This window comes from Pangasianodon hypophthalmus, chromosome 11 (genome assembly GCF_027358585.1).
Source record: "Pangasianodon hypophthalmus isolate fPanHyp1 chromosome 11, fPanHyp1.pri, whole genome shotgun sequence".
Lineage (NCBI taxonomy): Eukaryota > Metazoa > Chordata > Actinopteri > Siluriformes > Pangasiidae > Pangasianodon > Pangasianodon hypophthalmus.
In genome coordinates, this window is record NC_069720.1 from 17,331,504 (window position 1) to 17,353,962 (window position 22,459).

The following is a 22,459-nucleotide window of genomic DNA, read 5'->3' on the forward strand; positions in this document are numbered from 1 at the left end:
CTGCAAGGATTTTATTTACATTTTATTTAGCTTTAAAGGACAACAAAAGTAACTGGGAGGAATTCCATTGGGAGCAGGTGACAGTGGGATTACAAAAATCAGTCTCCCACAACTACACAACATACAACATCATATCAAATTGATAATGTTCCATTAAAAAAAAAAAAAAAAAGACTTTTTAGCTTCTACTCTAATGAAGTACATTCAGTCTGCCTTTCTTTGCTATCTATATCACCATTTATTCCCCATGACTAGTGAATGTATTAGTTGATTAGTCTCTGTAGCCCTTACTACATATATTGGGGTATTCTGTGTGTTTGTGGTTGTAGAGAAGCCAGTGCAGCACACACTGGCAAACGATGAGAAAGCTCCCTACAAGATGATCCAGACCGTCGGCCTGTCGGTGGGTGCGGCTGTTGCTTACATCATCGTCGTGCTCGGCCTCATGTTCTACTGCAAGCAACGACGCAAAGCCAAGAGACTGCAGAAGGGCCAGGACAAAGAGGAGCCCGAGATGGAGTGTCTCAATGGTGTGTGTTTGTGCACGTATTTAGAGTACTGTCACGTCTTCACACTCACCCGGTCCTCACAAAAATAAGTAAATGATTTAATTAAAAGAGCAAAAGTCTTTCCTTTTGGATACCATGGTTCTGGTTAGGTATAGCTGTAGACATAAGAGTAATTAGTTTTGGAAGGTTTTGTTTTTTTGCATGAGTGTATAAAAGTTTTAGTTTTAGTTACACTTTAAGTGAAAGGTTAACTGTTTTAGTTAAAAATGTAATCATTAGAAAAGTTTGCATGCACTCTTTCTTATTAATTACTATACTTCATCCTAGAATAGATTGTTTCTTCAGCACTCAACATAAGTTCAGTCTGTTTTTTATGTAAATCTATTATAATATACAAAATAATGAACACCTTAGTTCTACAATTTACAATAACTATTCAAATTACAAGACTTATTTATGGTAAGATCTTTACACACTATTGTTTCTGAACATGAAATCAGTTCACTGAAAACTTGGCTGTTACACTATTCAGTTTCAAAAGACCACAATCCAGTGTTTAAGAGACCTAGCTAAAATTATGTAGGCATTAGTTTGGATGATTTGTCATATGTAATCGTAAGATTCCTGATTTGTCCTACAGGGGGTGGCGTGCAGCAGAACGGCCAACCCACAGCCGAGATTCAGGAGGACGTTCCGCTGAACACCGTGTCTTCTACTGGGAACAACAAACGCCACAGCACTCAGGACAAGCTGCAGTTCCCCCGTGCCAGCCTGCAAGCCATCACAACTCTGGGTATTACCTGAAAACCTTTCCTGAAAAAATTAGATATGCTAAGAAATTTTGTGACAAAGTGACAAAGATAAAAAAAGCATCCATGTGTAACCCGTGTGCTCATGTCCTTCCTCAGGTAAGGGAGAGTTTGGCGAGGTGCTCCTGGCCAAGGTGAAGACCGGTACGGACGAGGAAGAAACGGCGGTTCTAGTCAAGAGTCTGCAGACCAGAGATGAGCAGGTGCAGTCAGATTTTCGACGGGAATGTGAGATGTTTGCTAAACTCAGCCACCCGAACATCACACGTCTGCTGGGCATGTGCAGAGAAGCAGAGCCATACTACATGATCCTGGAGTACGCTGATATGGTGAGTCTTTCCCCTGCCTCCATGCGCAATGTTCAGAAATCCCACTCTATATTTAATCTCATCACCAAACTTATTTACAAAATGTGCAGTGACAAAGGGTCATTTAGTAAGCGATAAAAACAAAGGCAGAAGTTTTCATTTCAGCCCAGTGTGGACAACGAAGAGAAGACTGAAAGAGTCTGGTTCATTTTGTGCAGGTTAAGAAATGGCGGTTGTGTCACAATCAGTTAAAGGTGAAGTAATTGTAGGTAGGACCTAGGGTTGTGAGTTGGGAATTGAAGAAACGTCGGACCACACGCATCATAGAATTGGTTCAAGGAATCATTCAAGCCGTAGCTTGGATTTGTCACTTTACAGCGTAATATGTCATTTGCATACAGTTGAGAAAATCTTATTTCAAATGTCGCTTGTCACTGATATCATACGTAGAAAATAAATGGTTACCTGTCACTTGCTGGTGTGAAAGTAGAGTTAGAGAGCAGAAATGCGATCTCTGATGTACTCTGATGGTGTGCTGTGACATTTTCACAAGTCCTGAAATGCAAAGTTTTATTTCTTAACATACAGACAAATAACTCAATTGCATAGAGACCCTTTTTGTTGTATGAACATCACTTCAAATCTGACTTTTTACACGCTACAATGCACAATTTCCTATTTCAATTCCTATTGTTTGTAAGTAAGCTCAGTGTAGAACCTACAGGGTTTCCCTTTCAGAAAGCTTTAAGAAGCTAGAACAGTTAATCATCCAGACGACCTGTAGAACTTTACAAACACAGCGGAAACCTTATTTAGGTGTGCGGCAGTATTTTGTTGTAATGGATCTGTTTGAGATTGTCCTGTTATAGTTGCATGTCAGTTTTTTTATTTATTATTATTATTTTTTTAAATTTGATTCAGAGTAAAAGACACCAAAATAAAACGACTAGAGAAAACCAAATTTCAAAATGATTTTTGGTCCAAAGACAAGCTAACTAAATTATGAAAGGAAAAAAAACCACACAGTTTGGGCCTTATAATTCATAGTTTTAGCTATTTCTGTTGTTTGTTTAAACATTTAAAACACATCTTTTAGTATTACACCAAAAAAAAAGTTTCAGAGTGGACTGTGAACTGAATTTATGTCAATTTCATTTTATTCTTAGAGCATATGTATCTAATCCTGTTCTCTCTTCCACAGGGTGACCTGAAACAGTACCTAAAAATCTCCAAAAGTAAAGATGAGAAGGTGAAAGTGCATCCACTCAGCACCAAGCAAAAGGTAAAACTTGTGACATAAATACACGAAGTACAGTTGGGGTCATAAGTTCACATACGCCTTGCAGAATCTGCAAAATGTTAATAATTTAAAAAAAGATAAAGAAAAGATTTTTAACATAAAAATTGCATTTTGTTTTAATTTAGTACTGCCTTGAATAAGCTATTTCACAAAGCAGATGTTTACATATAATCCCCAAGACACAATAATAACTGAATTTACACAAATGAACCAGTTCAAAAGTTTACATACGCTCGATTCTTAATACTGTGTGCTGTTACCTGGATGATCAACGACTGTTTTTATGTTTCGTGATAGCTGTTCGTGAGTCCCTTGTTTGTCCTGAGCAGTTAAACTGCCCACTGTTCTTCAGAAAAATCCTCCAGGTCCTGCACATTATTTGCTTTTCCAGCATGTTCTGCATATTTGACCCCTTTCCAACAGCGGCTATATGATGTTAAGATCCATCTTTTCACAGTGGGGACAACTGAGGGACTCGTACACAACTATTACACAAGGTGCAAACATTCACTGATGCTCAAGAAGGCAACACACTACGTTAAGAGCCGGGGGTGTGTAAACTTTTGAACAGGATGATTGGTGTAAATTATTTTCTTTAAAGATCTTATTTTTTTCATTTAGCACTGCCCTTTAGAAACTACATAAGATATTTACATATTTCCCAGAAAACAAAATGATAACAATTAACACATCATTTTTTTTTTTTTAATTATTAATATTTTGCAGGTTCTGCAAGGCGTATGTAAACCTATGACCACAACTATATACTACACTAATGTAACAGTAAACATGTTCATACCGGTTGCTTGTTTAAATATTTGATTATGTGCGTATAGAAACATACATACACACAGACCCACACACGCACACTGGGTTTCTTGTCTCTCGTGTCTCTTCCCAGGTGTCGGCGTGTCTGCAGGTTGCTCGGGGGATGGAGCACCTCTCCAATCAGCGCTTTGTCCACAGGGACCTGGCTGCACGCAACTGCCTGATTAGTGCCAAGAGGCAGGTCAAAGTGTCTGCTCTGGGCCTCAGCAAAGACGTCTACAACAGGTGCACATACACACACACACACACCCCAGCAGATCATAATTTCATGTGTACACATACACACAGTGACAGTTGGTGGTGATATTAGATATGAGGGCTAATATCTATAAATAACTCAACAGTGAAACTTTTAGGGTTCAGCAATGCATTATATCACAATGTCTCATCGATGGCATAAGAAAAAAAGACAGACAGCTTCATTCATGATTTCTAATTTTTATTAATTGATTCTGATTCACTTTTTTTAATGTAATGTTAGTTTTTTTTGAAAAGGATTGTTTGTCTTGAGTATGATGAGTATAAATGAAGTTTATTGTCTAACTGCAGGCACTGAAAGTTTCAACAGTTGCATGTGCACACATCGGCAGATCTTAATTACCCAAAATACAAACGATTGCAGTTGTGGCTAGATCTGTGTCACTGAATATTTTGAATATTATACTATATGCTTTATCTGTCATATGACTGAAGACTTACTGTATTTGTTTGTAGTGAGTATTACCATTACCGTCAGGCCTGGATCCCCCTGCGCTGGCTTCCATCCGAGTCTGTGTTTGAGGACGACTTCTCCACTAAGACGGATGTGTGGTCTTTTGGTGTGCTCATGTGGGAGGTTTTCAGCTTCGGAGAGCTGCCCTATGCTGACCTTGCTGACGACAAGGTCCTGGAAGGTAAGAGATCCAAAAAAAGAAGAAAAAAAAAAAGAAATGTTCATGTGGAGATAACTGGCATGGTCTTCTTTATGTCTTCAGGGCCTCTTTATACCATTATTAATGGTGTACATACTACATACATGTACATATAGACATCTGTAGGTCTTCTCTTAGTCCTTAACTGTTGTCAGTATGGCTCTTAAACATCAACAGCAAAGTTCTAGTCAGCTTCGTGTTTATTTATTTATTTATTTATTTATTTATTTAAATCGCAGCAGCCATGTTACTTAAAAGTTGGGTTATTAACCTAATTTAGTCATGGCTAATTCCCAGCCTGTAGTCTCTCTTTCTCTCTCTCTCTCTCTCTTTCTCTCTCTCTCTCTCTCTCTCTCTGTCTGTCTTTCTGTCTCTCTCTCCAGCATGGTAAAAAAATTTGGCCTGATATTAGCATGTTTACAGTTACACATCAGGCTATTATATTGTAAAAATAGTAGTTTGAACTGGAAATGAAAAATTACTAGCTAGTTTGTTTCACTCACTATGAAGAGACCATAATGTTGTAGCAAAGGGGGCAGAAATTTGGAAAAATGTCTGTTGCGTGTCCACAAGACCAACAGTTTTCTACTAGTTAGAAAGCTCTTATTGACTATTAGAGTCTTGCCATTTCGATGTTTTGGCCAAGCAGAGAAATGTTAGTTGTGAAGCAGGGAAGTGAGCTGCTGATGGATTTGGGAACAGTCCTAGGATTGCTCTCTTCCTCACCTTAGTGTTTTCCTTATGGCTGTTAATGATGACTCTGCTAAAAGCTTTTACTTCCCTGTATACTCCAGGTCTTCAGGAAGGGAAGCTGAAGCTGTCCCCTCCGCACGGCTGTCCATCTCGCATCTACAAGCTGATGCTACGCTGCTGGGCCTCCAGTCCCAAAGACAGAGTGTCGTTTAGCGACATCGTCACGGCCCTCGGCGACCTTCCCTCTGAGAGCAAAGTGTGAGTGAGGGTTCGGCTGTTGGAGTATCACAGCCATAGTCTTTAGCTGTTAAGAAGCTTCAGTCTCCTCCTTCTCAAAGGAAAAACAGACTGCTTCTGAACAAAGGCTGGATCTTGTGTGTTTTTCTGAGTCTCTTTTCTGCCTATCAATACAGCCCATGTGTGGAGTTTGTGAGGAAGTTACTTTATATGCTGGAATGAACAAACTAAGAAAAAAATAAGAATGAAAGAAAAAGCTACATTAGTGGAAATAACTGTTATTTCAGCTCTGCTCGTGGAGCAGGACGAGAACCTGTACAGTCACACCAAGTGCATTTGTTATATAGACTGTTAATACCATGCACTGACCAGTTTTACTTTTTTTCTGTATTATAGAAGGATTGTTCCAGGAACCTAGTAATTTATTTTAAAGGTCCTGTTTTTTAATGTTTGTACTGTACAGAAAGGTACTGTTTATATTCATCGTGTTATTTGTTAGCTAATTTTTTTTTAAATCCAGAGGAAAGCTGGCTTTAAAAAGTGTTGAAAGGTTATATACATGACTAGAGGTCATTGATGTGAGAAAATTTCAGCTCAAGTGCCTGTAAGATGAAGGATAGCCTTAGTATACACTGAATGCTATATCTTTTATGGTTTATTTTATGTTTTTATACAGTAGTTTTGCTTTCAAGTTACTGTTACAGATATACACTTGTTGGTTTTCATAAAAATCCAGAAAAAAGGACAAAAAAAACCCAAAAAACTGTGAGCCACAGAAACTAGCATATAATGTGCTAATATAATAAAGGTTCACCTTTTACAAAGATGTCAATCCTCTCTTTATTTATTTATTTACTTACTTACTTACTTACTTACTTACTTATAGGACTAAAGGTAAGTATCTCCTGCAACAACATTACTCTCTGTGCTTAAACAGTATCTAGGCCTATGTATTTATACCTTACCAATACTTGATCAGGGTGAAAAATCCATCCGGGTAACTGCCGTTGCTATGCCATGGTCACCGAGGCAACAGGTCACGCCCCTTAGCAACAATGGCGACTGAGAAACACTGAGTAGCATAGATACATGCATGTACACAAAATATACACAATATATAACTTTCAAACAGAATGTGCCGTTTTCACGTACTATTTAATATGGTGATATTAAGCAGTAGTATTGGGACATAGCCTCAGTTTTTATTTTGTTTCAAGGTTGACAGGTATAACTCCAGTTCAGTGTGCACCTCCAGAGTTTATGAAGTGAGAGCTGAGAATGTGAAACCGCCACCAAACCCAGATGAATGTGTATGCCAAGGGTTTGTGCGCATGCGCACTTCACTTTCGTAGCCCCATAAATTCATGCTTCTTCATGTGTTTTGGATGCTGGAGGCATTTTCTAATAAGTGGTGAGACTATCAAAATATGATACTTATAGTTTTGTGCTGGAGAGATTTTCTGAAAAAGGTCGCAGTAATAAAGGAGACAAAATAGCGCAAAATTACTTCAGGTAAATCGTTAGATCACATCTATTAAAAGCAGCACCACTGATCAGCCGCTAGAGGGCGCTCTGGACCTAAACTCCACTGTGGCATCATCATCATTATTATTATTATTATTATTATTTCTCATTATTATTATTATTTCTCATTACTATAATTATTATTATTGTTGTTGTTGTTATTGTAATTATTATTATTATTATTATTATTTCTCATTATTATTGTTATTGTAATTATTATTGATAATAATAATAATAATAATAATAATAATGAAAAAGAAGAAGAATCATAATAGTAATCATCATCATCATAATGTGGAATGTGTGAGGATGTAAAGTTGGACACCACCTGTCTGACGGCAGAGCCCACAGTGCAGCAGAGGAGAACTTCCTTTCTCATTTTATTCTTTTTCTATTAAACTGCATCTACAATATATTATTACTTTTGATATATAATCATTATATACATTTCTTTCCTGATTGTTCTATCTGATCACTGACTGTAGCCCATGTGTTGTCATGCACAGCTCATCAGCTCCCCTCAATCCTGTCTATCCATCCATCCATCCATCCATCCTTTTTCTGTACAGTTTATCCTACACAGGGTTACAGGGAACCTGCAGCCTATCCCAGGGGACTCGGGACACAAGGCAGGAGACTCCCTGGACAGGGTACCAACCCATCACAGGGCACAATCACACACCCATTCACACACTACAGACAATTCGGAAATGCCAATCAGCCTACAACGCATGTCTTTGGACTTGGGGGAGGAAACCGGAATACCCAGAGGAAACCCCCGAAGCATGGGGAGAACATGCAAACTCCACACACACAGGGCGTAGGCGTATCCATAGATCCACTGACTAGACATTATTAGTAGGTAAACCGTTCTCAAAAGAGGAAAGACACTAACATGGCATTGGTACCAGTGTATCATGTGCAGCATGTCAGTGTCACTACTCAGTAACTGTATATCTGCCAGCATCCCTATATCAAACCCTGACCACCCATGAAGAGCTATAGGACCGTGTGTGTGGAAAAGATGAGCTGTGGTCTCTACCTACACACCAACAAGGTTGATTTAACTACTCAAATGATTAGTAAACATACATAGTGTTTAAAAACTCCAGAAATTCTGCTGCATCTGATACACATACCAGCAAAACTGAGAATTATCCACTAATATCTGGTCAGTAGTGGTCCTGTGGTGGTTTCTTTCCACTAATGAACATGGTAAAGGGGGTTACAGATGTAGCTACACCTACGTGAGCTACGCAAAATGGTTCCAAACCACCAGTTACACTGTGTATCATCATTTCCTAGTGGATATGGGTGCTTTTCTTTAAGCAATTCACATTTTAACCCCAACCACGTGCAGAGAGTTTGATTCCAGTTGTAGCACCAGTGACACTTGACACAAATTTAGGTTCTGCACATTAGTTTGTTCCTTTATCTTCTAACACCATAAGATGAAACAATAAACTTTCAGTACAAAATGGACAGATGATTGTTAAACTTCACAAGTCAGGTCTGTCTATGAGAATTCAACAGTCTGGAACATGGAAGGAGGCAAAGAAGACTCCACAATCACAGTATATACAGTACACCAGGGAAACAAGAGATGGTCAGTACATGAAAAATTCATGGTCCTGGCTACTGGGAGATATAATTTTTTTAAGAATGGCAGTTTGGTTACCCATGATGCACTGGTGTACCATCCAGAGCATATTCCTGTCTTGCACCCAGTGTTCACAGGATAAGCTTCTGACCCATGTGACCCTGACCAGGAGAAAGCATTCACTGAGTTAGTTTGCATTTATGTGAAATATTTTAGGAGTGTCAGTACTTTTGTCTCATTATTTTGAGAGAAGTAGTATATTTTAAAGTCAATATCAGGAAAGTCTACTGCTTTTTTGAGTGGGAATTTAAAATCTTTGTTTGCAGTTTTTATTCAACTGTTTTTGCTTATTTTACTGGAATTAATAAATACATAACCATAGACACTGGGTGTCTAATGCTGTTAAACTTCAATAGACATTATTTGGATAATTTGGCAAAATGCTCTCAGGTAGATACTAGATAATACATGTCACATCAGATATGTGTGTGTGCGTGTGTGTGTGTGTTGGGTAAAAATTCATAAAATCATAAATTCATTTTATCAGCCATGACAATATCTGAGTCTCCCTGTAGTGAAAGTACAGAAATGATTTGCTCTGGAGAATGAAGTTTTGTTTTTATAGTTCACTGAAATCTGTTGAGGTTTCAGGCATTTATTTATTTATTTATTTACTTATTCATTCACACATACAGTCAAACCCCAGAATAATATGGATGTGAATTCCTATCTACAGATATAGATTTTTTTCTATTCAATTCGGCACACTGAAAGCATTTTTCCTCCCCCTCCATCCTGCTTTGTGTGTGTGTGTGTGTGTGTGTGTGTGTGTGTGTACGTGTGTACTCATGTATTTATATCTTATTGGGGACCAAACGTCTCTACAAGGGTAGGAATATGTGATAGTTTTGACCATGTGTGGAAATGTGGCTGGCTCTCACAAGGAAAACTGCAGCTTTTATTAAAAACAACAACAACAAAAAACAAAACAGCCCAATCTTTCCTTTCAGTTTAGGTTTTAGGATAGTGTTGAGTTAAGGTGCAGCACAGCATTAATTAGCTGTATGAATAATTATGTGGCAGTGGAAGGTCCTCACTATGTGTGTGTGTGTATATGTGTGTGTGTGTTAGTTAGCGTTAGTGTGTATGTGTGTGTGTGTGTGTGTGTGCGCGCGCTCCTCACGCTCATCCTCTGCGCGCTGCAGTTTCACCTGGAAGCGGAGCAGCCGAGCAGCAGCGCATCCTCCCTCTCCCTCTATCTCTCTCTTTCACTCACTCTCTCTCTCTCTCTCTCTCTCTCTCTCTCTCCCTCTCTCTGTGCGGCTCCCGGCTCTCCGGCTGCGGCTCATGTCGGCTCAGCCGGGGTCTCGTTGTGCTCCTCTACGGACAGCTCCTGCCATTTTAGCGCTCAGGCCGGGCATGCCGGTGTAGAAGAGGTGGCTTTTTTCTTCCTCTCCCCTCGTATCTCTCGTCCCTTTTCTGCGGCCTGAAACACACAAAATGTCGACCAGAACGCCATTACCGACCGTTAACGAGCGCGACACGGAGAATGTGAGTAGCCCTTTAGATGTAAAAACGCTCTTTGGTGTCTTTGTCGTGTTTATTTGTGTTTCACTCGATGCATGGATGTTCCACATCAGCCTGCTAGCTCGCTATCATGCTAGCTAGCTCTCCTCCTGCTGGTAGAGAAGCTAGCGGCTGTGCTCTGTTGGCTAATGTGCTAATAAATCCGTCTCTTTTCTCTCCTGTCGCGCTAATGCTTGCTAACGCTGATGAAGGTTTTAACCAGGAGTTAAAAAAAAATGTCTTATTCCATGCTCATGTGGACAAGTTAGGTTAAATATGAATTTTTTACACCCTTAAATATGAGGTTAGACTGGTATTAACTAGTAAGCGTAATGACGGAGTGATTCAGGTGCATAGCGATGCTCTCTGTCCTGCCCTTTAACTACAGTCGGCTAATGCTAACTGGAACAATAACAGTGGACAGTGTTGCAGTGAAAAGAGGAATCACAGGATTTCTCTTCTGTCTCCCTGTCTCAGTTCCTGCCAGACGAGATTTGGTAATCTGAGGTGTGATTATTAAAATAAAGAAGATGTCTGCAGATCTGTAAAAAGGTCCTTGAGCAACCACAGCCACCACAATCATCATCATCATCATCATCATTATCATCATACACTATATTTCAAAGGCAAATATTAGCTATAAGACACTATTTCTTTTGCTCGTAGCTCTAATGGCCTGTAGAGATGCTGCATGTTCTCGGAAGCATTGCTCTTATATTATGCATAAGAGAATCAATCCATAGCCCTCCATATAAATATTCATGAGCTGTGTATAAGAGTTCACATGAGCTCTAATTGGATCCTTTCATTATGGCATGTAATTAAAGTGCACACCAATAACAGAGCAGATCAGTGAGCCGGTGTAGAACATGCATCATTAGGATATGAAATGTGTTTATTATACCACACATTAACAGTCACTAGTGCTGATTCAGGGCTGTTTGGATGCCAGGTTTGCTGCAGTGACTCTCCAGTTTCTGTACGCACTGCACTTTTTTGTAAGAAAGGCCTGAGGAGTTGAACGATTGGAGATCTGGAAATCATAACACCTCTGTGATCATTCGAAATATCGAATCATTTCGTAATAGTGACTAACGTGCTTCAGTGAACAGCAGTCCTCATGTCTGGACATGTTTTCCTGTGAAATTTCTACCTAGCCAACAAGTCATTGTGGAAGCCAAGTGACTGCAGAAGTAATAAATACTTGGGCTGTCACTCTCGATTATATGGTCATCGAGTAATCTGGCGATTAATCGAGTAATCAGATTTTTTTTTTTTTTAATTCACAATAAAAATAGACTTAAGTGAACAACAAGTTCACTTACTTAAGATAATTATTTAATCTCACCAGACTATATAATTGAAAACGTTCTATCAGTCACTATTTGATATTTGACCAAGTTTTATGATAGAAATGCTACAATGATTCTAAGATTATAATTCCATGATTTGTGTAATGAGTAACCATGGAAACATTAGAGAAACAGGATAGTGTATGCACATCCAAAAAAGTATTTATATATATATATATATATATATATATATATATATATATATATATATATATCTACAGGTGCACGGCCAAAGAAATCAAAATATATTATGGAAGGAAAAAGGGATGGTACACTGCTATAATGCTCTCAAAATATTTAAATAATAAATAGAACAGACAACGTTTCGACCGTGTAGTGTTAAGTTTTTGTTTTTAATGGTTTTACTGCCTGTCGAAGACAGACCCGGTCTGGAAACATGCACATTCAGAGCGGGAATTATTATTTTATAACACGTGATGAACAGTAATGTGCACATTTGGAAAAATATCAATGTATTCACTTGTTTACTTCACATTTGGTCAGAGATAATTATCATGTCTAACGACTTTCTGTTAAATTGTGCGCTCTGACGGGCGTTCTGACACATTATTTTCGGGCTTGTGCTTAAAACGGGTGTGCAAGTTAAGATTATTCAAAATTATTTAAATCTGTCTAGTGGTGAATTTACCAGGCTGTGTCTGGTGGCGGATCTGTGAAACCTGGATGTCACCTTTTTGCGGTGACGGCGGACAACATTGTTTTTCACATCTAATGTAAAGTGCTCCCACACAGTTGACATTCTTTGTCGCTTGTTGCACAGACCCTCGTCTGTGCACCGCCGTGCAAACTCAAAGCGTGAAAATTAGATACAGAGGTGTTAAAACCTAGAACTTGTTCATTTTTATTGACAAATCAGTACTTTTTGGATGTTTGGACGTTTGAGGATTTATTTAGAATGCATGTATCATGCCATAACCATTCCATATGTAAGAACTAAACTATGACGCGTGTGTTGTTATAGAAAATGAAAAAAATCAACGATGTGGTGTTTAATACAGCCCAACACAAAGTGGAGTCACTGTTAAAACCACAAAGTTGATTATTTTTTCCCATTACAGCACATCCCAAAATGATTTCTTTCTCTTATGCCAAATCAGTTTGTGACCAGTTTTAATTTATTAACAGTTACAGCCGCTGACACTGGAGACTCCTTCCGCAAATGTTAAATAAACATCACCGAAAACTTCACCGTATCAACGATTATACGTTTTTCTTGGTTAAATAACAACATATTTTAAAAATTTGTCTATTATTAAGCTTGGATTATGTGGAACACTGCCATACACGTCCCTGTGGCAGTTGTTACTATGGAAACGATAACATATTAAAAAAAGCGCATTAATATAACCCTGTGATTTACATTGCAGCCAGGATTACTGTCTAATCAAGAAAACTAATCAACACCTTCTGACCAATCAGATTTGAGAAAACAGCAGCACTGTAGTCTTTGGTATTAGTGATTTGCTAATAAAGACCTTGCATCATTACTGGTATAAATAGTGTGTTAATACGACTTGATGAATTTCAGATGAAGTGCTACAGAAGTTAAAAACGACTCCATGAACAGATTCTGTTGTTATTAAATCATGTGTGATCTTGCCTTGATCTCTTGGCTTACCAGCAGATTAACTTAAGCATATATGTGTGTTGGATTTTTTGAGTGTTGTTTCTGAGGAAACTGTCTGGTCAGGAATGAGCAGGCTAAAACAAGACATTATAGTCAGCAGCAGGTTTGCCAGGTGTGTGTGAAACAAGCAGGCCAATAGCCATTCCAGACTTGCCCAGAAAGAAGCCTGTTACCTAAATATATGCCTCTTTCACACACTATACTCAACAGAACGGGTGTCAGTGCCAAATATATTGTCTATATATTACATGCTGTTACAGGAAAATAATCAGCGACAGGGTGGTGTGATGCAGCCCGACATGAAGCAGCCCGACACTGATGCTAATTATTTTCCTATACCAGCACGTCCTGTTGTGTTTTATTCCTTTTATGTCACAGCAATTTGCCAGTGATTACAAATTTAAAAATGTATTATTGAATGACACATTGTACTTTTTATCAGTTTACAGTTACATTTAATGTTGTGGAATGTCCATGAGGCGAGTTTCTGTTGTAAATCTTAGAAACAGTCCCTCATCAGCCTCACTTTTTTTTTTTTACCTCTCTTTTGACATTAATAAGATTAAAAAAAAAAAACTCAGTTTACTTTGTTACTGAAAAACTGGAAGGTCATCTGTCCTGAAGACTTTCCCATGGTGGAAAACATACTATTACAAACTGTAAAAAGCACTGACACTGGAGACTCCTTCCATAAATGTCTCCTGACAAAATCTTCACCATATCAACAATTCAGTGTTTTCTTTATTAAATAACACATTTTTTACATTTGTTTATTATTAGACTTAGATGTGAATTTGTTGTTACTACAGAAATGATAAAGTATTAGATTGATATAAACCTGTGATTTGATTTCTATTAGAATTACTGTCAGAGCTGCTGTTGTAGAAGATTAATCAATGCCTTTTGACCAATCAGAATCGAGAATTCAGCATTGCGGAGGTATAATGTAATGTACAATATTTGAAACATGTTTGAGGAAGCAGTATTTAAAAACGTTTTCCTGAACAGATATGTTACCAAGGTGCTAAAATGGTCTCTGAGAATGAATAGATCAATTCACTCACACACAACATAATACATTCATACAGTCATAAACAGAGCTTGTGTTGAGAATCAGGAGACACGTGTAAGAAGAGCTCGAGTGGCTGCCAGTGTTTGTTTTAATATATGCCTATGTGTTACTAAGATCTGTGTGATAATTTGTTTGTGATCTGTTGTTTTAGTACATTTAGTCTTCAAGAAAAGGAAAAAGAACTACTTCTTAAAACTTTAGCAGGTCCAAAATGTCAATGCTGAGATCAGCACTCTTCCTAGCTAGTTGGTCCAAAATGAATTTTGGACATTTTGGAAAAACAGAGATGTGAAAAAAAAAAAGAAGCTATTGTACTGACAAAGTTCTCCTACAGACGGACAGCAAAACTGGAGCCTGTTGTTATTCAAATACAGTTTCAATGCAGGTCGGATACATAGATGTATTTTTACACAAGAGACTATGGTTGTAATCGTTATTTACATTGTGTGTGTGTGTGTGTGTGTGTGTGTGTGTGTGTGTGCGCGCGTGTGCGAGCGCACATACCTACAAGGTTTTATAAACCTGCTGCTGACGCAGTGACCTCAGTAAAGTGCCATTTTTGATTAGGTTTTGAAGGACATATAACTGATCGATAGATCACACAGTCAGGTCATCACTTTATTTGTTTTGTATTCATGTCATATTTCGATTTTTTTAATCACGCACACTTCTTTAATCATGCATCAGGCAGCTCTGCTCTGCCGGTAAAACTAGTGGGTTAATTCTTTACCTATAAAATGCCACTGAGCTTTAATAACACTAATGTTAATGTGTCTACAAGATAACTGAGAAATAATACTAGTTCTTACAATGGTTTTGTTAAGTGTGTGATTTATTAAAAAATCCTGCACAAAAAAAAAAAACACACTGCTTGAGGACACCAAAATATGTTAGAAATCTGATATGCTGCTTGTTGTTAGCTGCTGGTGTGGATGTCTAAGGGCGTACTCACACTAGGCCCGGTTGCCCAAGTACGATTGTCCCCCCTCCTCACTCCCCCGCTGGCCTGCACTCACATTGCACTTAACGTTCCGGACCTGAGCACACTTACGTCATTACGATGCGACTTTTTGTTTTGAAGAAGACAGGAAGAAAAGTGCTCTTGCACAGCACAATGGAGTCCATCATTGTAACGTTACTTACTTTGTGGCTTATTTGCAGTCGTTTGGGGCGCGGTGACACACAGCCCTCTTACATGCCTAACAGATTTATCACTTACGCAGCGCAGTGATTTTCACTTAAACACGCTGCACGTATCGGAGGATTTTTACGGAGACAGCTGATGTTGAGGGAGGAGTTTGCAGCTTTACTCGCTGACTGCAATTCCTGTTCATCCTCTGCCAGAGACCAAAGTGATCCCTTTGCCGCCATGTTTGTTAAATGGAACAGTCGCATCATTAAGGTCATGTTTGGAGTTCCTTGTTCAGGCACGGTTAGCGATCACACTAGATGTGTACCATGCCTGAGTCCAACTCGGCCGTGCCTGAGCCCACCTCTTCAAGCGGGCCTGGGCACGGTTCAGCGGAGCGATCACACTAATCAAACGGACTGAACGTTGGAGGTCAAACATGCTCGGGCACGGTACAGATCGCCTAGTGTGAGTACACTCTAAATCATGTGCTAATGACCCTGTGAGTAGCAAAAGAAGGGGTGGGTATGACCTACGTCGTGAAATTTGCCAAAACACGCTGTCCTTGACTTAAATGCATAAATTCATTTTTTTTTAATCAAATGGTCTCAAAGATGACGTTATGATGTGCAGTGTCACAATAAAACATGCTCCCATGCGAATCCTAGTAGAAGATAAAAGATTTAATAGAAAAATGTGAAATGAGGGATCTCTCGCTTGGTGTTTTGATGAGGTGGTGGAGAGCGCTGTCTAGCACTTCAGTCCAAAATCTCCCGTAGGTGTTTAATTGGGTTGAGATCTGGTGATTATGAAGCCCAAATCATATGATTTTACATAATTTTCATCCTCATCTAACCACTCGGTGAGTCCTCATGCTCTGTGGATGGAGGGCGGGGTCATACTGGAGGAGACCACTCCCATTATAATAGAAATATTTCATCATAATTTGATCAGTCAGAATAACGTTGTACTGATTTGCAGTCACCCGTCTGCATGCACATTTGAGTGTACAGAGAGGCAGTATAAGATGGAACAAAATAGTTACTAAACCATGTCTGAGTGCGTCTGTGGGTTCAGTGAAGCTTGTCAACAGCGCTTGCAGTTCAGTTGCATAACGGGAACAAGCCTGAGAGGTAACGAGAGCTTTCTGAGAGAAGAGCCCAGATGAGGGGGGACGTCAGGATAGAGTACCTTTCTGGAAAGTTGTATCTTAGTACTGTGTTAATTGTCATTTTAATTCAGGAATAGTAGTAGTAGATCCTTCACTTTCAGAAAAGCACAGAAAGCAGTTGCTGGTTCTCTCTTTCTGTTTCTTATAGTGGTCAGAGTGTCTCAGATTTAAGAACTAATTGAGCACTGTTCTCTGGCTGCTTTGTAAATCAGCGCTAAACATTTTCACACCAGAGTACCATGAGCAAAATGTGTGCGAGGTAGTCTTGAGTTGGATTTAACCCTGAGAACTGTGTTAGTTTTATAGAGTCATTAAAACTCATTCGCTCTTTATGGATGGCCGTAATTCTTAAACATAAATGTACATGGTTCAGTTTAATGGTATGTGTGGTGTATTTATATATTCTAGCACAGGAGTTATGGAAAAATTCCCAGTACATAATAATCTTTACAACACAATATCAGTATTCCATATGTCGTAGTATCTGATTAGTTGTTCACACATTTAAAGAAGATAGAAAATACTGTTGTCACCTGGTACACTTAAACTTTAAAACCTAGACAGTCTTGTTTAATTCAGTCTTGCACGTTATAAGGGGCACTGCACCTAGACTCAGTGGATTTGGTGACAACATTGCTATATATCTCTTTCCAGTATGAGAGTTGCATGAGCAGGGGTGGATAAATCATAACTGTAAGCTAGGCCACTGGACAAGCAGAAGCCCCAGTGTGCTGTCCATTGCCATGTTTAACATTAACTGTATGTAATAATGTATGGCCAAGACTAAAGAGTATTTACACTGGTAAAAAATGTGAAATGCAATACGAAAATGGCATTGATTTTTGGGAGACTGTGAGACTGAGAGTTTGAATCCCAGCCATCCTTGGCCAGGAGCCAAGGGCCCAATCTTGGTGGGTGTGGGGGGATGGCATGCTCTCTCTCCCTTGTTGATCAAGGCGACAATCGCGGGCATCTGTGAGTATGTGGAAGAGGGTAGATAGCACCTTCCTTGAAGTCTGTTACACTGCCCTGTGACGCAGCATGAGCAGCAGTTGAAAAAGATGCGGTTGTTCTGGCTTCATGGGTCTCTGAGGAAACACGTGTTAGCCTTCACCAACCCTAGCTGGTAGCTGTCGTGAGAAAAAATTGGAGAAAAATGGGGGAAACTCCAAATATACATGCATATGGCATTGCTTTTCATTAGTGACATGTGGAAAATATTCTACACTGAAAAGCAAAACCTTTGTTGTGAATGTAATTGTGGAGTAATGCTGCCGCACTGAAATGCAATCACTGCCCAATCAGGGCTCGCCAAATTTCAAAATCCCTGGTAGCCCTTCGGGCAGGCACTCTTCAGATTTTGGTAGAAATGAATTTAAGTAGCCCAAATAATAAAAAAAAGACATTATTTTTAATGCAGATTATTGTAAAGGAGACAAAACATGAAAACATTTTCAAAACACAAATAACAATCGTATAAAATAATCAAATTACAATCATCAATACAAATATTTGGTTCTAACTGAACTGAAATTTCTATGAACTTGTAAAAACAATACAGAACATAATTCAGTCTGTCAGATTCTGAATCTGAAATATCAACACACATAACTATCGGCGATTTTCTCCACTGCGCATGCAATCTCTATCACATGTTTATGCTTGCTGCGGGAGATTTCACTTGTCATGTAAAGATCGCAAATTGATCACGAATTGAAAGTGAAAGTTGAAAGCGAGCGCACATTCAAACGCGATTTCAATACCCCACATATTGATAGTGGCTCCCCGATGCCCGAAAATTACATACAACATAATTACCCGACCAAATTTGTGAGAGAATGCAAAAGCATTGCAGTATATTTTTCCTCCCTACAAGATAGCCCCGTGAGCAGGGCAGAAATACATGTTGGTAGCCCAACTGGATGACACAATCGCCCCGGGACGTCGGGCTAGCGATTTTGTGAGCCCTGCCAATCCAGTCCTAAGCTGTACTCAGTGCTGTGATTGTGAGAAATGCAGTTTTTTAATGTAACATTATTTTAAAGGCTCATGATAAAATACCAGTTTTCCAAAATGTGATAAACATGGAGTCTTTGACTCCCAGAGATCTCCATGCCTTTACATGCCACTTCGGGGGCAATTTATTTAGCTTCTTAAGAGTGCTGTTTGATCATACAGAATTGGGATACAGTAACTGCTATAAATCCCTTTCTAACATTTATATTTGGACAGCAGCAGCTCGTCTCCTGAGTCCCGATTGAACGCGTATCATTTTAGTATTGAGAATCCTGATATTACACTTGGTATCAGCATTCTTATTGTCATTCAGAATTCTGGCAGTGTAACAACACTTATCATTTTACTGTCACTCACCTGTTTGACCGTAAATCCTGCAAATTTTGCATTTTCATGTTTATGTTGCTCCTGCATGCTGCTGGGATCTGAACCAGATAGGGGCTGTTGCTCACCTGCTGAAAAAAGGCGAGGCATTATCATTTAGCATATGAGTCAAACACACCAGAGAGTTTGCACAATCATACACTATAACAGCAGTATTTTATATATATCTATATTTTATATATACACGAGTTAAAAACAATGCAAAATTCTGATGCAAATACATTGGAACGAAATGACGTTTCTCCAGGACCATGGTGCAACACAGAACAAGACTACATAAAGTGCAAATACACAACAGTGTGTGACAAGATCAAGACAATAAATACACAGGACAATAAATACACAGAACATGGGCTGTAACTGTAAACTGTTGTATTTATTTACAATAAAAAAAGATCGTCTTTACCTTTTATAGTTAAATGGAGAACAAACTAGGAGAGGTTTCTGCAAAAGCAAAACATAGACATTTCATGACAAAATAACTTGAATGGTGTATAATTCTTGTCATGTTTTATAAATGATCCAAACAGCATAGCTAAAATTTGGCTAAAACTATATTCTGAATTTTTAACACATTCACCACATTATAGTATCCAGTACATTTGAATATTAATATGCCTGATTATCAGTGAGATGCATTCTCTATGTATGTAATCAAGCAAATGACCTAATATCACATTCTTGATATTAAAACTCCACTTTTTTCAACATAGTTATTTACCATCTCTGCAGGAGGAGATGCCGTTACACATTCACATCTTTTCATCCCTCTGTTCGGTGCTGCTTAGAGCTCTCCATGCTCTTATTGTGAAATGACTATGAGAGATGATAAAAGAGCACAAAGTCAGCACTAATGGGTTGTATCAATTCTGATTAGCCGTGTAAATGAGTCCTGTGTGATTTATTTTTTTGGGAAGAATAAACAGCACATTACATGACGTGAACTGACGTTTTACAAATTGTACTGTACGCCTGCTAAGGAAATGAGTTTGTTTGCGTTAATAAGCACATGTTCACATAATTTCCAGTCAGTGTCTTCTTCATAGAAACACACATTGCTCACTGATGGTGTTATAGGTAGCATGTGCCATTATGCATTATTTACATTCTAAACAGGCATAATATCACCAGCAGTATCGCAAAGGAAACTTTATGAACATGAGTTTTAACATTGGTATGTATATAAACAAAACTAAATTTGTAATGTCTCTTAAGCCTGATTGAAAGAGGACGTTAAAAAAACATAAAGAAAGTTTGGGAGACTGACATTACACCACTGAAGTGCTCCAGTAGAGAAGTGACTCCAGCCAGAAACATTATCGGGATGATTCTCTGTCGATTGTGTTTGACCAATCAATGCTCTGCACTATTTTTAGCCCCGCCCATATGTATATGCTGTGTATGTGGGTGGATATAGCGCCAAAAATGCAGGTTCACGATTAATTTGCCATCCAAAGCCTTGACACACAGTGCTCTTAGATGTCCTATACCAGTGAACGATAAGACAGATCTCTGCACTGAGAGATGCTCACATGGTTGAGCTCAAGTCTTCATGTCTCCACAAGCCCAAAATAATACTGCTCGCCAACCAGTGTCAGAAACCTCTTGAGGATCCTAAGATTGTGAGAAGATAAAAAAGTGCACTTAACCATCGATGTTGACAGCAACTGTTCGACATCATGCCTCACCAGGAACCAATTCTCAAAACGTGCTGTAGTTTACAGCAGAGGAGATTGCACATTGGCTGGAGTGCAGTAAAAATGTGTATGACAAAAAAACCCAAAAAAACGAAACATGCATTACCCTATTGACATATTACACACCATGTCTCGAAAATGTCTTCCTGCTTCAGTGACTTGTGTTTGAAAATCGAACAAAATTGATTTCTGCTTTTTTTCCTCCCAAATGGGTTAAAAGCAGCTCATACTCAAGATCTTTGAGTAAAGTAGTTGCTGTTAGGGTTATAGTCTTTTATCATGTGCTGGGCTATCGCTTCTTTTGCTTTTAGTTTTACTTCTCACTGCCTGTGTCATGCTATTCAAACAAGACCATGTTTAACTAGCATACAAAACTTTATCAATTATGATTAAACTCTTCTGAGGAAATTAATTTGAGTGCATGAACTGGTCAGATCTTTTTGCTTCTACTCTTAAAAAGTGTAGGAGAGCTTAAAATCTCATAAGAACATCTTCCAGTCTTAAAAACCAATGTTCTACCATGCAAATATAGTCCATGCAGCTGGAGTTTACCGAGGGGAAGGATTTTCCGTACGTTTGGGGGTGTTTTTAATTTGCATGTTCATGGAACCTGTGTCTTTGTGTTTTCTGGTAATATTTTATATCGAATAATATAATAATAATATTTTGTGGGACTAGCACTAGGGATGCATAGATACCATTTTTTTCAGATCGAGTGTGAATACATGTTTTTGGTACTTGATCTTGAGTATAGCAGTATCAGTGCCAGAACATTTTGTTGACTTGAATACTGTTTTCCTGGAATTTTTATTTTTTTTTCCCAGGAAGCACCAAATTTCAAGTCTGTGGTCAGTTGTGGCTGCAAGATATGATGATTCATGAAGATATGACTGAAATATTTGAGAACTTTAAGTGTTTTGAGAATCTGGCCTTATCTACGGCTCCGTGAACGCTGTCGTAACTTGCTGCATGGGCGCGATCCATGAAAAGTAGGATAAAACAGTATAAAAGCCTTTACATCCACTAACCTACATCATTTGATAGCTATCAAACAACTCCTGCTGAGATTTATTACGCAAAACTGCCACCAGCAATGATGCCAATGAGGCAGAAAACTCACTGATTGTATTGTTTTGTTTAGCGAAGAGTCAAACATCAACTAGCTGCTTATGTGTTAACATAATCGGTCTGCTTGCTAGCTGGCTAACCACATGTGTAATGAAGCAATAGCAAGAAATATTCGTGCTGTTGTCTATAATGAAGTGACTTTCTTTTACTTACAGTAACTCTAAATGTTTGTATTTGGGGAAGTTAGCTTGAAGTTAACTTTTTGCCTTTGCCTATACTCTCTGATAACTTTGGAGTTTCCGAGCAGCATTGGTGCATTTGGATCATCTGATATATAGCTGAGTCATCTGTCAGATCCTGGACTGGGAGTTTTGCCACAGTCAGAAAACTCAGGATGATGTTTCGTAGAGATTTGCTTGTGGTGCTTAACTAGTGTCTGTGGGAACAAATCTTGGCTGTCTGAGCTCTCGTCTCAAATGGGTTTGAAATTTTTAAGGGCGCTTTAACATAAGCAGCGTTTATTCCATTTGAGTCAGATCCTAGTGCGTGTTCCACCTCCACCGGTTTGTTTGTGCAGAACACAGCAGTTACACTCAGGTGTGGACAAAAACATCCATCTGCGCAACGGGGTCTCTTT

The 22,459-nt window shown here is 38.8% G+C and overlaps 2 protein-coding genes across 6 annotated transcripts in view; both read left to right on the plus strand.

Annotated features, from left to right (window-relative positions):
* ptk7a (protein tyrosine kinase 7a) overlaps nucleotides 1-6,419 on the plus strand; it is a 37,569-nt gene extending 31,150 nt beyond the window's left edge. The window contains exons 14-20 of the mRNA XM_026929441.3: nucleotides 330-530; nucleotides 1,150-1,302; nucleotides 1,418-1,647; nucleotides 2,828-2,908; nucleotides 3,828-3,979; nucleotides 4,469-4,647; nucleotides 5,460-6,419. Coding sequence (XP_026785242.3) covers nucleotides 330-530; nucleotides 1,150-1,302; nucleotides 1,418-1,647; nucleotides 2,828-2,908; nucleotides 3,828-3,979; nucleotides 4,469-4,647; nucleotides 5,460-5,620 — 1,157 coding nt within the window. The 3' untranslated portion in view covers nucleotides 5,621-6,419. The remainder of the gene's footprint in view (nucleotides 1-329; nucleotides 531-1,149; nucleotides 1,303-1,417; nucleotides 1,648-2,827; nucleotides 2,909-3,827; nucleotides 3,980-4,468; nucleotides 4,648-5,459) is intronic.
* Nucleotides 6,420-9,939: 3,520 nt separating this feature from the next.
* Nucleotides 9,940-22,459, plus strand: part of mark1 (MAP/microtubule affinity-regulating kinase 1) — a 50,047-nt gene continuing 37,527 nt past the window's right edge. For 4 of the 5 annotated variants that reach the window (XR_008302709.1, XR_008302710.1, XR_008302711.1 and 1 more), the window contains exon 1: nucleotides 9,940-10,270. Coding sequence is in view for 2 of the 5 variants with exons in the window: in XM_053238157.1 (XP_053094132.1) it covers nucleotides 10,220-10,270 (51 nt within the window). In the remaining 3 variants the exon portion in view is untranslated. The remainder of the gene's footprint in view (nucleotides 10,271-22,459) is intronic. The other variant, XM_026918740.3, reaches the window with a different exon arrangement.